The following is an 18,336-nucleotide window of genomic DNA, read 5'->3' on the forward strand; positions in this document are numbered from 1 at the left end:
TAGCTCACAGTTCATTGACCCCGACCCCCAAGTTTATCGCGGCCAGGGCGCTGTAAAATAAAAACGCCCACCGACCACTGACCGTAAAAAATACTCCCCCGAAAATATTTATTCTTTTTGAAATGTGCTACGCCTTTCAACAACGCAATTCCAAAGCAAATTAAATGTTAAATTTTCCTGCAAGCTTCAAATTTCCGACGGTACTGTATGTTATGAGCACCAAAAAAATTGCTAAATGTTCATCTTATTTTAGTAAATAAAAATTTTCTTGAGGGTCATATAGCCTAGAATTAAAAAATAGCCTTTTCTAATGCAAAAGAGTTAACGATTTATTTATTTAGTGGTAACTTAGAATTAGGAGGGTAGTTTGAGAATTAAAAAATCGTAGTAAGACACTTTAAATTCTCTTTTAATAACATGTAATTGTTTTCAGTATCAATATTAGAAATAAAAAGAATAAAAGCAAATTTAATATCCATTTATTTACATACATTGCAATTTGTAACACTTAAATATTAAATAATAATCATTTAATACAAATAAATTAGAGTTTACTTAATTATAATTACGAAATATATTACATATACTATATACACAATAATAATACGATTAGAAAACAAGAGAGAGATACACTATGTACCATAAAAAATGGCTCAATATTTCATTTCTGTGTAATAACCAGAAAACAAGCATCAGTATACATAAGCATATTGGGCAGAAGTGCACAATTGTTACCAACTGCGGTTTATATGGTTTATAAACCATAGTTGAACCTGGACTATCGAGAGTATAGTCCTGACAGACAACCTTGATAAGCAAGAAACTCGGATTAGGGAAATCTCTGTGAGCGAGAAGATATCCCATATAGATCAAATATCTTAGTGGCTTAGTACATCACACAAGTTGCTGTGTAAAATACAATTTTTATCTGCGCAGTGCGGTGACCATGAGCTGTGTAAAATATTGAATACTATAATATGTCAGTTCAATATTGGCTTCACATATGAGCACTGTATCTGTCAATCATTGTGTAACTTCATAGGGTCCGTGAACTGAGCTGTTAGGATATAAAATAAAGCTGGTGCTGGTACGAGAGATAAATACCATAATTCCTTGAAACCGGTCAGAGATAATATACCATATGCATGTACCAGCCAGTGTCCGATTAATATGACAAGATTTCTAGTATTGGAAATTGATGACTTTAATAATGCTGGTGCTGATTGGTCAAGCTTGATAGAGAAGTGAGACGCAGATGTCATCATAGAAATTATAATCACTATGTAAGGGAAGGAACAATCTGTAATTAAAAAAAAATCAATGTATAGTACTGTTTGTGCTTGTTGATCAACCCCAGGTAGTAATAAATGTAGCACCAGTTACTACCTTTAAATTAGAACTTATGAAAACTTTGATAAAAGTACATTTTTATTAAATAACTATGTTCTACATCTCTGCCAAATTTCATCAAGATCCATTGAGCCAATCTGAGGTACCTTCTAACAAACATCCATCCATCTATACATCCAAAAATTTGTATTTATAATATTAGTAAGATACTTACATATTAAACCAGCAGCAACTGTGTGTATGAGAACAAGTATTGGGTAAAAATATAAAGCACAATAAATAGCTTTCTTTCCTGGATTCAAAGTGTACCAAGTTAAAATCCATGGCCTCAATAGTATTGTCATTAATAAACTGAATGCATATATCAATAAAACTATTGTGTACCTGAAAAATGTGACAAATTATTATTTCAATCAAAATTTTCAATACCTATCTGAAAAAGCTAAAGAATTATAGTAAAATAAACTTTTTATTGAACAATTGAAACAGATCCTATGAAAAACTAGACTAGTGCTTACTACAGTTTTTTTACATTTTTTTTACAAAAATTTCAAGTAGAACTTTAAATATGGATTGGTTATTAATAGATACCATGTTTTTCTTAGAAAATATATAAAACTAACCACTTACAAAGGATAAACTGCTTCTTGTGTACAATGCAATGTTTCCTTATAATCAGGTTGTGGGTTGTGCAGAAGAGTGTACCAATCAGACAGAGCTTTAGGAGTGCACACAAACAAAGCTATTGAACCTGTCGGAGGTAATACTAGCAATGCTGCTAGGGTTCCCGTTACTACCTCAGTAAATGCACAGATATGCTGAGCTATTACTCCAGATTTACTAAAAGTAAAAATTTGTACTTTTTTATTGTTGAAGTGTTGAACTTGATTGAGTGAAAACAAAAACAACAAATTATAGCAGATGATGAATGCTTTCACTTTTTCATTTACTTCCATAATTCTTTGAAGACATTAAAAACAAATAAATAGACATAAAAATTATCAATATTACCTTTTTCCGATCGCTACCATATCAATAAAGAACCAGTGCAACACCAAAGGTAGAAGAACCATGAATCCTAGATACTGCCAGTCGTAAAGGGAGGGTTCTTCCGTACATGGAGTACAGTAACTTGAGTCATTTGTACGAAACCCTCGGGGGCAAGCACCACATTCACTCCAGACACCATTGCCTAGATCAGTCCGCCCACAATACAAGCCAGGGCAAGATTTCACCACAGACATTCCAAATTATTTCACGTCCAATGATTTATTTAATTTTATTTATAATATTCAAATAAGTATTTCGTATTAGAAAAATCAAAACAAACAACTTTTCGTAACATAAGTTTGACAATTTGACATTTCTTTAAATATTTGAGTCCGTATATTGTACGACCCGATAATGCACGGCCCAATAATTCATGTACAAACAAACCTTTGTTTGTACATGAATTATTGGGCCGTACATTATCAGGTCGTGCATTATCGTGGCTGTGCATTATCCAGACCGTACCGATATTGTACAGCCACGATAATGTACGACCTGATAATTGGCGACCACTGGTCACGGAATATTAGGCCGTGCTTTACTTATACACGAATTATTTGGCTGTACATTAACGGTACGGGGGTGATATTGCACGGCCCGATAATTCATGACCACTTCCCTGATTGGTCAGCTCACCTGGTCTCTTATTGGTCAACAGATTATTCTGTCATTTATGGTTTGTGCCTCGTTTAGATTGGGATGAAGAAAAGAAATTTTGTTGCCACTATAACAAAAAATGTAACACAAATTATAACAAATACTTAAAAAATAATAAATTTGATTTAACGCAGTTTGATAGAATTTGGTTAGGAATTACACACTGTAAATTACTTAAATAATGTTTATTATTAAACTAATAAATTGATTGAACAACAACGTAAAATAATAAAATTAAAATTCTATCTCGTGCACATATTTTCTCTACTGTTTTAAATATATCTTCCTTATAGAATCAACCTAATAGTGCAACAACCTCTTTCGATCCTCAAGAAGATCCCATTCACAACACTCCACCTCAATTTAAGACTGCACTAAATTTCTGAAGCAAGAATACCAATCTTTTAACAGACATATCGATGTAATAAATAAACGGCACACCAAATATATTGATTTTATTTCATTAAAAATTACAGTGACAATGTCAACGTAACAATTTCTAAATATAAAAATTATGAAAAATGCAAAGGTTGAAATAACACCACATCACCACCTTTAGGATCGCCGAAGAGAAGTAGCTTCATCGTTTCACACAACTTCATTACCTCCTGCAGGTTCTGAATTTTCCCGAGAAGAGTGCTCCGTCTACTGTTCTACGAGGATGTTTAAAGAATCTTTCATGCGGAAGCATTAATGATGGTGCATAATAATGATCTGATGGAACTGCTGGTAAAACATCCTCCCAATGACCTACGTCACGATTCCACAGACGAACCAAACACACAAGGATTCGACACTTCTTTAGACGACAGTTTCTAATATATGGTGAGGTTAATGTAGAGAAGTAACCACTGAACTCCAGTTGAAAGACATCTGAGAGTTTGAGAAAATTGTACGACCTTATCGGTCTTCACGTCGAGGGAGGACGTTGATGTTACTGGCGAGAGACGTGAGACAATGAATGACAATGACAAAAGAAAGGAAGAAAATCATATTGAAATAATTAAATAAAATTACTATGACGACTTGGTTGTTTATTTTGATTATTGTTAATAGGAACATGTTGTCATCATCATCATCAACCTGCCCTTATCCCTATGGAGGGTCGGCACAGTATGTACTACTCCTCCATACATAATAGGAACATGTTGTAAAAGTTTAAAATAAAGTTTTCGTTTGCATTATCGAAGATTATAGTGTGCCCAAGCAGTCCGTCTTTGAGTGAAGACGATGCTTTATCGCGGCAACAGCAACTCGAATTTTTCGCCGTATTTAGCATTAGAATTTTAGTACACATCTTATGTGAATACCGTCAGGGGAAATGCAGCAAAGGAATTAATCGACGAGTAAACTAAACAATCGGCAGTGTATATGCGCCAATTGCAGCTATGCACATGAAGAAGTCTCGATAGTTTAATGTTTATATGGTTTAAAATTAAAAGTTAAGCACAATTCAATTTTTTGGTCGACCGATAGTCAGTCGCTGAAGTATTATTTTACTAACAATGTATGGACTTATTATGGTCTGAATTAAATGATTTTTATTTATTTATTTTATTTAATACATGCTTATTCACATTATGTGCCGATTAGACTATTGTGCGAATAAGTCTCTTGTCTGCGGAGGCTTTTAGATTCACTTAATACGATAATCAAATATTTCTTTTTTGTTCTGATGGAATTTTTAAAAACTTTATACTGTTTGTGTGGCAACACTATTTTCAAACCCAACAACCGAACCGCCAATCTAACCGCGGTCTGTCATTTCGTTTCTAAAGTGCTTGGCTGGATTATCCACACTCGTGCTTTTTATTCAAATTTAAAATTCAAGAACTGCGATTTCGACACAACGTTTTTTATATTCACCTAAATACTATAAATTTTGGATTTTTTTTAGTAATGGCTGAGCAGCAAGCTGTCCCCGATCCCCGTCACCCTGAGGCTCCCAGGCCACCTGGAGCTCCTCTTGTAGTTTCCCTACAAAGGGAACTCGAGGTGGTTTTCTCGGGATGATAACTTTTATGTGGTCAGTCGCTCGAGGGGGGCCTCGACAATCATGAGGTGCGCCAGCGACCGGTGTCCAGCGCACTGGATACTGCGGGATGGGATTTATTACTCTAAGTAATTCAAAAACTGCGATTTCGACACTCAACGTTTAAAGCTGGACCGACGATTGGGCAGCACAATCATTCCCCTACTCCCTGGGTGCTTAATTGGTGAGATAACAAAAATACCTTCTTTGTTTTTATTAGTGTATGACCTTTAGGCTGAGTTGCAGGCTTGTTTTATTGTTCATAAAGAATACTGTAAGTAATATTGTAAAAAGCCAACTACAACTAAAAGTCACTTGTTTTGTTGTAAATTTCATGCTTATGTGCAAAGTTTGTATATGCACTTTTGCTTGACAGTATATGTAATAAAATATTTTGGATATTTTGTTCTGAGACAGCCCTGCCCATGTTATATTTTTTGGTCCTTTTCTGTGGGAATGGATTTTCCCGGTTTAAAAGTAATTACTCAAGGTTATTAAATAACCCTCTTTTTTTCCAGCAATACAATGTTCCAGGAACTAAAGAGGAGGGCTTCAGAGGAGAGTATTCCTCTGAATGCCATATATGAGGAAGAAGCTGCCAGGTAAGTGATAACTATTTCTTAAGAATTGTGTTGTTTATACCACCTTATTTATGGACCCTTTATTTGGACATTCAATTAGTTCAGAATACCAAAGTGATGTGTGTATATTTTTTCTTTTGATTGATGATTTACTATGAAAAACTATGATAGCATTATCAACTATTAGGTAAGGTGATGCAAATATTAAATATAAATCTTCAGTGCAATGTATATACACTGGTGGTTGTGTAAATAGAAACACTACCAATGGTTGTTGAGATTATGTAAGTTACTTCAGTGCAATCATTTGTGTTTTGAAATAATACAGTAAATATTATGTAAAAAGTGTCCTTTGTTATTTAGGAGTAACATAGGATAATAGAAGTCAATCAAGTCTGCTCAGGAATGTAACTATGAGCAAACACACTTTTAAAGAGAAGATCAAAGATCAAATCTTGTGTCTAGCCAAAAACTAGGAATACTTAGTGGTATAACACCTGTACCTGATAACAGTTTGAGGGATTTGATATTTTTCTTGACACATTATGTTTTTCTATTATTCACATTATTAGATATTATTTACATAGTTAACAGTTTATTATATTAATTATATAATTTTAATTTGAAACATCCCTATAGGAATATTCGTTGATTAATCAATTTACCAACACTTAAGAAATTCATTTTTCCTTTTTGGTTTATTCTCCATAAGGCGAGGGCTGAAAATCGGTGTTGTCGTTCCGGGCAAGCTATTCGCCGAGCCCAGGCCTTTTAGTGTTACCGCCTTCCAACTAATTTGTACCTTGTTTATTTTATGTATCTACATTTGTGTGTAACCTAAATAAACATTTTTTATTATTATTATTAAGTCAAAGAATATTCAAACAGTGCAGTAGTTTATTCAATGCAAAAAAAAATTAGCAAGATGATATGTTTTGTAATATAGTTTGAAATAAATATTTTGGAATGTTTTTTTACAGATATCCGGATGCTGCATCTCACCTGCTCTACGAGAGTGTGCTGCCATTGATGCGGAAGTGGAGGAGAAACTCACAGCCGGCTCAGCCACTCACCTTGGAGGAATATGCGGTGGCCTAATAAGGCTTGTTAAGTCCTGTTCTTTTCGCCACTGTGTCGGTGGCGGAAGGAAAAGCTGTCATATTAGTCATGCGCGGTTTCGAACGTTGCATCGCTGACAGTGAAGTGCTAGTCATTCCTGACTGTCCCAGCTGGATTGTCAATTTGCCAAATTTTAACGGTACACAGTATAATTGCTGGACACAATTTTCATCCTGCTGTAGTCCTGATGCAGAACCTTCCTCTGTATGAGGCAGTTTTCCTTAGAATTTGGCAAGCAGCTGGCAATCCAAGACCACAACAAATTATAACAGATTAGAGAGTGCAAACGAGCAGATTGTTGGACGTAGGCGTTGAGGCTGTTGTAGATAACGTCCCAGAATTCGCTCAAGAAGTTGTCATTGCAGACAACATTGAGCAGGTAGCACCGGAGGTGGTCCAGGCTCCTATTCTGGTACCCGCCGATGTCCTGCCCGCGTCTCCCCCCCGCCACGATTTTGATCGCGAACCTCAACCCCTTCGTTGCAACATCTGTGCGACTAACCCACTCGAAGTGGTGTTGATCTCATGCGGTCACACGCAATGCCAAACTTGTCTGGACCGTTTGTTTGAATTAAATTATGTAATTTGCCCAGTCTGTCGCTCTAATGTTCAATTTTCGAATCGAATTTTTTTTAAGAAATGAGGGGAGCGACTAGATACTTGTAATGGGTATTGTAAATATAGCTTGTAAACCTTTTACAAGTATGTTAGAGATAAATTTTATTTTCATTTAATTTAAATTAATTATTAAGAGATACTAAACTCGGATTCGAGAATGAAAGTGAATAGTCATTACTCCTAATATAACCTAAAAGAATCAGTTACTATAAAAACACAATGTAGAACAAAGTCCTAAATTAGACGATCACATATATAAAATATCTTTTGCACAAATAACAAATTCTACCTTTGGAAAGATATACAAATTTTGATGTCCTAGTCTACTTCATAATTTTGTATAAACCGAGAGTTTGTATATATTTTAAAAAGGATAGTTACAATAGCCTTGAGCTGGCGGGTATGGGGGACCCGCCAGCTCCCACTGAGGGCCGGGATGAAGGTGCACTATAGTTCCGATGTGCCTTTCCTAAGGTAGTTGATCCAGCTCCATAGTGGTGATACATCAGGGTATCTCCACTACCATGCGTAGGAGGAACTAGAGGTGGTTTAGTGGGTATGCTTCCCTTCCGGGAGAGACTCCCACATAACTGTTTCCCCCGAGGCACATAGTATGTTTAAAATATTCTCATAAAAAAAAAAAATTGGAAAACATGTAATTAGTTTTTGACGTCAAAGTTAGTACAAGTACCGATAACTAACAACTTTCCCAATAAAAAAATATTCAAAAAAAATAAAATCATATTCTATAACTGCATATGAATAAACTGTTAATATAGTAAGGAGATAATTGTTTTCATTATCACTATGTAAATGTTTCTTTGATATAGTTTTTTGTTATCATACATATGTTTTATATATTAACCTTTGATTTGTAAAGTTTTCTCTATTAGGTTGTATTGTATAAATCACAATACTTTATTAAAAAATTTAAAGTATGGGTTAATTTTTTACTTTGTTTCCCAGGATCTACATATGGAATCCCGTTCTGTAAAATGTTATTTATTGAATAAAGCAATAAAAGATTGAAAATAACCTCTCTTTTTATTACTCATTACAAGTCTTACAACGTTCCGGTGCGTTTCTTGGAGATCCCGGAACCTTCTTGTTTTGCACTCGAGTCTGGCCACCGAGGGGGTTTTAGTGGGTCGAACCCCACATGCCCCTGCCTTTAGAAAGCTTAGTAACGACAAAATAACTGTCACAGAAAGCTGTTAGTCTTGGCCATCCTGTTACAAAGTCCTCCCATCATATCATTTTATGCGATGGCTAGAGCCAACCGGTGAATTGATAATTTAGTAAATTGCTCTGTGGGGTTATTTGCTATAATGGGTATGGGGGCTTGAAAAAATGTTAGTACATATCTGAAAACGCATTTCAAATTATTTTTTCCAAAAATTAAGGCAAACATACAATTGAACGTAACGCGTCCTACCACGAATGCTCACGCGTTTACAAATGTTAAGATTAATCCTTACCCATTGTATGAATATAAACTGGTTAATTTTTTTGGAGGCTAAAGTTATTGATTTTACAAAAAGCTTAGCTGAGTAGAGTTAGCCCATTTTAACACCTTTTTATATGACTCATCTTAATGAGCTCTCATAGCAAGTGTGCATCCAACAAAAATTTGAAATTGAACTGAACTGGAATTTGTTGACAGTCAATTTTTGAATTAACTGTAGATGTGTTGAATTATGTTTCTACCAAAATGTCCCCAAGGATATATAACCCACCCCTCTATATAACCAAGAAATATAGTTATGAAAAACAGGTAAAATTATTCACAATTATGGCGCCAAACGTCAGGAAAATTATTGTAAGCTTGTAACAACAATTGAGCTTACAAATAGCAACTTAAGTTTGTTTATATAAATGATTTTGGTAAATTAACCTCGCAAACAAAATAAAAAAATAACTCCTCTTCGGGCTTCTCTCTACTTAAAATTTTGACTGAAACTTTTTACCGTCGGCCGCCTGCAATTTAGGGAAAACGAAATATGTAGATTGTATTGTTTTGATTGTAATTGATTTTCCTGGAGTTGTTATATAAATATACACTCAATAGAAACTAAAATAAATTAATATCATCATCTAAATCTTATCTTGATTTGAATTGCTTTATCAAAACATTTTAATAAGTTGAATGTTATGTAAAATCGCTATATTACAAAATATAGAATAAAATAATGTATTATAAAATTAACTGGTAACCAATATTATAAATAAGAAAAATTTGATTAATTGTTTGGTTGCTTTATAAGGACTACAAAACTACTGGACTAATTTGAAATTTCTCTCACTATTAAAATTCCTTATTATCGCTGAATAAAATCATAAAAACTCGAGCATATCCAAAGTGAGAACTCTATTTCAAGAAACATATGATTTTAGAAACATATTAAAAAGACAAGGGAATACAAAATACATAATCATATCATCAATTTAGGAAATAATTTTACAAATAGGAAGTACTATGGATGTCATACTGTAAAATTCATTCATTCAAAAATACACCGTTATTGCTTCTAAATTAATAATACTAAATAAAATAAAATAGTATGCAAATATCATGTGGACATTTATTGTCCAGTAATTTTTAAAACCTATGGATGATGTACTAAATTAATTTAATTTATTTTAAATTTTCACCGTCGAAAAGGGCGCGAGATTTGAAATTTTTCGCAATACAAAAACATCAACTAAACTAGTAAAGTAGTCTAAACGAAGCATAATCATAGAGAATTAAACGCTCCTGATTGGCTAGTAGGATTCTGACAGCTTAGTGGCCGCCATGTTGGCTTCCAATTATCAGGCCGTACATTATTGGGCTGTGCATTATCAGTCCGTGCAAGATATTGTACGGCCAAATAATGTACGACCCAATAATTCGTGTACACCTACTTTCTATGGGACACGAATTATCAGGTCGTACATTATTTGGCTGTACAATATCGGCCCGTGCCGATAATGCTCGCCCCAATAATGTACGCCCTGATAATGCACGGCCTGATAATTCATGTACAAACAAACCATTGTTTGTACATGAATTATTGGGCCGTACATTATCAGGTCGTGCATTATCGTGGCTGTACATTATTGCCTCCCAAATATTTTTTTATTGACGTTTGCGTTATTCGGATACTTTTATAAAATTGTGCTGTGAAGTATAAAGATGGTTTTTGATTCTGAATTATCATTCTGTTTAAACAAATATCGTATGTGACTATAATTTCAGTTTTATTCTTGTTTTGGGTTAGTATTGAACGTTAGGATTGCACATCTATCTTCTACATTTTTTGGATATAAAAGTATAGAACGCAAATTTACTATTAATTGAAACAGGTCAGTAAAATACGCTTTAATTAAATAATAATTTTATTACAATTCACTCACATAATAAAAGGACTAAACTTCTAACAGCACGAAAAGTAATGACCAATTCACAGAGCTTTATATTTTCCTCCTGCAATAGGTTTCCGAAGAATTCGCAAGCGCAGTAGTCTCATGCCATAACAAAGACTTTTGTACGCTACCCAAATTCCTATACAAATAATAGTTAAGAAGAGACTGACAATATCTAGCATATAATATTTGAAGAAGGATATTTCAGCCGCGGGAGCTCGAAGCAACCGAGCACCTCCATTTCGAATCACGTATTCTGTCCACATTACAGCAGCTTCGGGACCTGATAATAATGGATCATAAGCCACGCTCTTCAACTTTGCCATAGCTTTTTTGTACCTGTGAAAATAAGCACATACATTCATTTATTCATAATAGTTATACTAACAGTAATTAAACAGTAGACTTCCATTGTTCCTGAAAGGTAAGGCACAGGTTTGTACTCGTGTTAAACATTACTTAATTTATTTATATTTTATGAATAGAATAAAACCTTACATATCATTCTGAGCAACGGTCGTTATCATTGATTTGAATGCTTCCTTTTCTAAATAATATGGATCTAATATTTCCCCAGCGCCATGTCGAGTAATTTCGTTTATAAATACTTTTGATGTCTTTAATATCGGAAAACCAACAATGGGAACTTCGTAGAATACTGCCTCTTCCAAAGAACGTAGTCCGCCGTGGGTTATGAACGCTTTTATATTGGGATGCGCTAAAAAAACAAAATCGTGAATTAAATCAAAATTTTGAGCAGCACTCAAAAGAAATCTTTAAAATTTTCCAGGGACTAGTATTTGTTTTCAGTTCCTAGGGAAGCAGTTTTTGATAAATAAAAAAACTTACCCAGTATTTCTTGTTGAGGAAACCACATTTGTGCAATCACATTATCGGGTTTATTTATAATAGTCCTATTCCCCAATTTCCACAGCACCAAATATGGGAGTTCTCTAAACGTATCCGCCAGAACTTCTAGGATTTTAGGCTCTAATTGTTCTGGTTCGTGCAATGTTCCTAAACTGAAGTATATAACGCCATTTTTAGCCGAATCTAAAACAGCTTTTAGGTCCTGAAATTAACAACAGTTATGTTAACAGATACATATTATATGAATACTCGTCTCTTCTGCCACTGAGATAGTTATCAATAAAACTATCTCAGAATCAGAAGAGACGAGTATATTTCTTGCTAACACAATGATGCTACACAAATTACCGGTAGTAATGGCAATCCTGGTTTGATGTGCAATCGATCCGTATAAACAGTCGCTGGTGCAGTCGGACGGTTGCCCAATAATACAGGATTCCCAGCTATGAACAGGAGATCAATGTCGTATTCCACGTCAAGAAGACTTCTTTCCAATCCAAGGATTTTCTTAGCAGCAACTTCACATAACGGTAGGAAGTTATAGAAGTATTCATTCTTCGTATGATATTGACGGTTCAGTTCAACTAATTTTTGCCAGCTGGTAATATTTCTATTATAAATCGTATTAACATCTGGATACAAAATCGGGTGTATCGGATTGCCTTTAGCTTCGTACTGATGAAGTTTACCACTGCCAGTTGTGATCGATATATGTGGTGCTTTATACTTATCTGCTACTGCGTACAATATTGGCATATCTGCTTCTGTGATTACTAAATCAAATTTCACGTTGGGGTTCATAAATAGGGACGTCATCTGTTTGGACATGAGTTGTGCTATCGCTACTTTTATCGACAGCTCATTCAAAGCTTTCAAACGTGGATAATAGTCATCGGTATTGGTCATTAACATTTTGTATTCCTCCCACAACGGTGCCGATTCTGGTCCGACGTTTAATTCGACTATCTTCTCGACTTCTGGATATTGGAAGTGGCCCGGGTACGGAGTCATAACTACGATAGAATGTCCATTCTGTGCAAGTAACGAGATGTAACCTCGGTACACGAAATGATCCGTAAATGATAAAGAACAAAATAATGCTAGGATACTTGCAGACTCCACATGATAGAAAAGTAAGGTTACCACGTACACCGATTTTAACCACATTTTAGTAAAATGTTACGTTGGACTACAACGTGTCTGAACTGCAATGTTCTCTGATATGTATTGCAAACCTTCAAGTAACATAATGTACCATATATGTGTCCCAGCTGAACAAATAACCTATAAACTTAAGTAAATAATAGCACGTTATAACAAGGTTAAAAGCATCACTTTTATACATGTTTGTACCTATGTAATTGAAATAAACCAAAATCTTATGAAATAATTTGCCCGCCATAGAAAGGCGATATGAAAAGATCTCTTCCTACGGAAGCGATGTTATTTGCCCGAAAGAGCGTTTACCGGTTTAAATAGATTTTGCTACGAATGCTCAAAAAAGTTTTATGTTTTTTTAATGTTAATTAAATATAAACTATATTATAAAACCAGACACAGTATTTATAATTTTTGGGCAAAAAAATGATTGCATTTCATAAAAAAAGCCACAGTAAAAAAACATATCAAGACGCACGTAACCATAGCAACGTCTTCGCAACAAATTGTATTGCACTGATACACTGTACAGTTTTCTACATAAATTTATATGAATATACTAGAAGTTCTTAAAACGAGTTCGATAATGGACAGGGATGTGGCTAATTACTCAGTTGAAGGTAGAATTGGTGAAGGTGCTCACGGTCTTGTGTTCAAAGCAAGACATTTATCCACAGGGCGCGAAGTCGCGTTAAAAAAGATTTTAATAAAAAACCTTGAAGATGGAATACCAATAAATGTGATGCGTGAAATTAAAGCTCTACAACTACTGCGATGTAAATATGTCAGTTTCTTTATAAATATATCTAGTAAAAGATCAGTTTTATTCGTAATTAATGAAGTTGAAGTTACGGACAATATTAGATAGAGATGTAAAGGTAGTGTTGGTCAACTAATATCGTCTAGTGAATTTGTTTCGTTATCTATTTCCAGATAATAAAATTATACGAGATGTTTCCCCGGGGCATGAGTTTGATCTTAGTACTGGAGTACATGTGCTCAGGTCTATGGGAGATGCTGCATCACAACCAACAGGAACTTACCATCCCGCGCGTAAAGACATACGCTCAGATGTTACTCAAAGGCACACGATATATGCATGCGCATTATGTTATGCATAGGGTAATTTTCTCTAGTATTTATATCAATAGCCCTGGTAACAGTCTAGTCAATTGCGAAAGATGACAATAATTGACTGATTTTGGAGATTCCAAGACGTGGAAGATCTCCATTTTACTAACACTGTAGACAACATTTTGTTGATGATGAGTGACAATGAACTTCTAGTCCAGCATATGTTTTTTTTCAAGGACTTAAAGCCGGCCAACTTGCTTATAAATCATGAAGGTATTTTGAAGATAGCGGATCTTGGACTAGCTCGATTGTACTGGCCTGACGGAGGAAGACCGTACTCACACCAAGTAGCTACGCGGTCAGTTTCTATTTGTACTAAGGAAAAACAGATATCTACTAACACATAATTTTAATACCACCTACAAAGATGGAACTTTTCTCAGAAAATTTAGGTGAAGTTTAACTGTATAAATGTAATCTGGTTTCAGATGGTATCGTGCTCCGGAGCTTTTGTACGGTGCTAGATTCTACAGTGAAAAGATTGATTTGTGGTCTGTCGGCTGTATTATAGCAGAGATGATTACTAAGAAACCACTTTTTGCGGTAATTTTTTCAAATCGCAAAACTTTACTACAGTTTTATTGCTATTTTGAAACAAAAGGCACTGGAAAATGAACGTGTTTACAATCAACTGTTGTCTACTTTTAAAAACAAATAATATTTCATATTTTCTTATTTTATACCCACAGGGAGAATCTGATATCGAACAGCTGGCTATAGTTCTCCAGCACTTAGGTACCCCGACTGAGGAAACATGGCCTGGACATTCCAAGCTACCCGATTACCACAAGATAACATTTCCGGAATCCACGCCAACACCCTGGTCTGATCTCCTACCTGGTGTCGAATCTGAAGCGATCAATCTTATCAAATCATTTGTATTGTATAATGCCGATAGAAGAATATCCGCTAAAGAGGTTAGTAACAATCTATGAACATGGTCCATTCTTGTATTTGGTTGATTGGAACTCCAAACTTCTCTATGCTTAAAAGGATCAGTAGTTTGACTTAATATTAAGAGAGAAAGAGAACATGTAGTTATTTTTATGGCACTATATAAAAGTTTGAATTGCAGGCACTAAGGCATCCTTGGTTTCATACCAGACCGCCTCCAGCAGCTATTGAAGACATGCCTAAGCCAAACATCAACAAACCAAAATAAAAAACATTTTGTATATCTCAATACTTTTATTCCCATGAAATCACATAACCACTATTTGATTAATTAATAAAAAATACAACTGTATTAAAAATGAAAATTGTACTTCGTTGACATTTTGAGCCAATAATTTTAGTTTTAACATGCGTTTTGTTCACTCTATCGCTTGTTTATGGTACGGAGTAAACATAGATGTACACATTCATACCATAGAGTTTGAAAAAAAAAATTATAATAAAAAAATATAAATAAACTATTTTATATATTTTATAACTATTTAATTTTTCTATTGGTTGGTCGGTTATTATTTAAAAAGAACCGGAAAAAAAATACAAAACAAATGTAGGTTTAAGTTAAATATCGAAAAATCCACAACTCTTGATTATTAACCACACAACCTCTAAATAGACAAGGCTTTTTTTTGGCAGTAATTTTTATACAGCAGTACCCCTATATTATACAATTTTTGATTGTTAATGTCTCCAGTAAAGGTTTATAAGTTTATCATGGGTTTAAATCTATTAAGAGTAGATATAGATGTACTTCAATCTATTTTTACGGTTCAAGTCATGATAGAGTACAACACTAACAATAAACTAAACGTTGGTTTCTGAGACCAAAATCTCCGTTTAAAACAGTGATTGTCAAACTTATTTCTTTTACCGCCCCCTTTGAAAATAAATTATATTTCAGCGCCTCCTAATTTTTATTCAGCCCTGAAACTTAAAAACCACAATTTCATTACTTTAATTAATTTCAACGCCACTCATTTTTTTTGAGCCCCTTAAAGGGGGAGTTAGTTTCAAACGCCCCCAAGGGGCCGTTATCGCCCACTTTGAGAAACACTGGTTTAAAACATATTGTGATCACTGTTTTATTAAAAAATAATAACAGGGATAAGGGAAAACATATGTTTTATACAGAGATTTTGGTATCAGAAACTAATAGAAAATATTTAAACTATTGGTTTTATAGATTTAAACTTTGTAAATTATACGAACCTACTAAAATTGTAGTTAACCTAACCGTTTAGCTATTTGGAACGTGCATTCAAATAAGACAAATATATTTTAAAGAAATATTTTGCCAGTTTGATGATAGATACCCTAGATAGTTAAGCTAGGCTAGGCTATGTAAGCTAGGCTAGGCTATAAAGTCGTTTTAATCATAACATTAAGAGATCATAAGAACTAATTAACCATTTGAACATTATAAAAATGCAGACAAATATTATTTTCTACACAATATACATTGAATATACAAATAATTTACAAATTAATAATATTACGAATTCAACTTAATATATAAAATATCTTAATAAGGTAATCTTAATATCCAGGGAGTTTCGACTGCAGAAAATGAATAAGTTTTTCTTCAGGTGTTTCAGCAAAAGAAACTCAATTTTATGTAACTTTTAGTGGATAAAAAGTCTAGTATAGAAGTTGTCATATATAAGGAGTGTCGGACATTTTCAAAAAAAAAATTTATTATGATTCTAATTGGTTGTGAACCATGAACTTGGTCTTATTTTGACACTTTTCCAAAAAAAAAAAACTGTAATTTATCGGTTTTTGTTTCGACGTTCGTTATATTTTGTCGGCCTGTAATATCGAGGGCAATGTAACGCGATGATGACCTTGAGCTGACAAGATATTTGAAAAGAAGTATACCTATAGACAGTTTTGACACAACATTGATGTTTCGTGTAAATTCACATTTCTATTTGATTTATTATGGAAAAATTTATATTATTATATTAGGTCATCCATTTTGACTTTTACCACTTTATTGGATGAATCAGTTATCGAAATATATCACTTTATGCTTTTTAAAATTACGCATTTTACATTACTTTAATATTGCTCTTAATTTTAGCCCATTCACAATATCAATTCAACTTATGTATTCTTATATTTTCTAAAATCCCAAAATATATAGTCAGAAGAGTCTTTATATAACATAATTATATGATTTTTCAAGAATTCTTGCAATTCTGTAGAAAAATACAAAATAAATATTAAGACAGAATTATATTTATAAAGGGCCCCAATTATCCAGTATTTAAAACATAAATCAATTAAAATAGAGTAAATCAAATTGATGACATATCCTTTATTATAACCACAGCCTTTATAACTAATTGGTGTTATAAGTTTATTTTAACTATTATTCTATTTTATGTAGAAATTATGTGATAACAGTTGACCTTGAATGTTAGACCCTTTTTCCACTATACAATTAACAGCACAACTGCTAACTTTATGACAGTCATGGCTGCACAAGTGGAAATGGTATATAATTTACTCATTAATGTTATTTATGCGTCCATGATATAAGTTATCATATAAATATTACAATAATATGAGAATATTACGAGTTTTTTAACTATATAGATAACATAGTTCGACACTGTCCAATACAAAAGCAATTCTATTTTTAAGATTATGAGATTAACTCAATGTCTTTTAATTAATAATTTTAAATGATTAGGTCTATTTTTTGGGAACAATATCAGTGATTATTTATGCATAATTATAATAAAGATGCTATGTAGATAGGGTTGCCAGGTTGTCAAACCTACTTGCCGGACAGACCAGCCAGTTTGGTCAGACATTTGGGTAAAAAGGTTGGACACCCAATATTATTTAGGATTTTATCTCAGTATTAATAGGTACACTCTCGTTTGGGAAAAAGCCTAACAAAAGCCGGAAAACCGTTTATTTTGGCCGGATACGCAATCAAAAAGCCTACCTATGATCGGCTTTATCCGGACACCTGGCAACGCTAAATGTAGATGTTTAAAAATATGGCGGCGATGAATTTATACATTTAGATATAAATTTATTTAATACATGATTTAACATTGCAATAAAATACTTACAATTTGCAAGTATAACAGTCAAATAACCTCCGAGATGGTTTCACACCAGTTTTACAAACCACAATTTGTGCAATAAAACTAAGTAATACCTATATTTACATACTATAATATTTACATTACTCTATAAGAGCAGTATAACCTCTAATAAATATGAGGTAATGTCTTGTTTTTTATCTTTTCCTCTGAAATACTTTTTTTTTATATAAAAATTTACATTTAATTTAATTTTTAAATTATTTTTATATACTACAATGGTATATAACTCTACCGTGTATTAACATTGCCAACACAATCACACAAAAAAAAACATCTCAGTCATTCT

General features: G+C 33.5%; 3 protein-coding genes and 1 long non-coding RNA gene across 4 annotated transcripts; 2 read left to right on the plus strand and 2 right to left on the minus strand.

Annotated features, from left to right (window-relative positions):
- Positions 1-656: 656 nt before the first annotated feature.
- On the minus strand, positions 657-2,651 carry LOC106721564 (JNK1/MAPK8-associated membrane protein). The gene is made up of 4 exons (XM_014516526.2): positions 2,362-2,651; positions 1,981-2,190; positions 1,565-1,734; positions 657-1,300 (listed from the first exon to the last, which is right to left on the minus strand). The coding sequence occupies exons 1-4, from the start codon at positions 2,592-2,594 to the stop codon at positions 1,020-1,022; spliced, it is 894 nt and encodes a 297-aa protein (XP_014372012.1). The 5' UTR covers positions 2,595-2,651; the 3' UTR covers positions 657-1,019.
- A 2,142-nt stretch (positions 2,652-4,793) lies between these two features.
- Positions 4,794-6,696, plus strand: LOC123721878. Its single transcript, XR_006756326.1, has 3 exons — positions 4,794-5,273; positions 5,608-5,691; positions 6,651-6,696. It is a non-coding gene; the product is annotated as an uncharacterized LOC123721878 (long non-coding RNA).
- A 4,105-nt stretch (positions 6,697-10,801) lies between these two features.
- On the minus strand, positions 10,802-12,913 carry LOC106721539 (UDP-glucosyltransferase 2). The gene is made up of 4 exons (XM_014516498.2): positions 12,031-12,913; positions 11,662-11,884; positions 11,311-11,530; positions 10,802-11,151 (listed from the first exon to the last, which is right to left on the minus strand). The coding sequence occupies exons 1-4, from the start codon at positions 12,847-12,849 to the stop codon at positions 10,851-10,853; spliced, it is 1,563 nt and encodes a 520-aa protein (XP_014371984.2). The 5' UTR covers positions 12,850-12,913; the 3' UTR covers positions 10,802-10,850.
- Positions 12,914-13,371: 458 nt separating this feature from the next.
- LOC106721596 (cyclin-dependent kinase 20) lies at positions 13,372-15,179 on the plus strand. The gene is made up of 6 exons (XM_014516559.2): positions 13,372-13,624; positions 13,774-13,962; positions 14,151-14,272; positions 14,403-14,517; positions 14,664-14,891; positions 15,050-15,179. The coding sequence occupies exons 1-6, from the start codon at positions 13,391-13,393 to the stop codon at positions 15,134-15,136; spliced, it is 975 nt and encodes a 324-aa protein (XP_014372045.2). The 5' UTR covers positions 13,372-13,390; the 3' UTR covers positions 15,137-15,179.
- Positions 15,180-18,336: the final 3,157 nt, after the last annotated feature.

Source organism: Papilio machaon, chromosome 17 (genome assembly GCF_912999745.1).
Source record: "Papilio machaon chromosome 17, ilPapMach1.1, whole genome shotgun sequence".
Lineage (NCBI taxonomy): Eukaryota > Metazoa > Arthropoda > Insecta > Lepidoptera > Papilionidae > Papilio > Papilio machaon.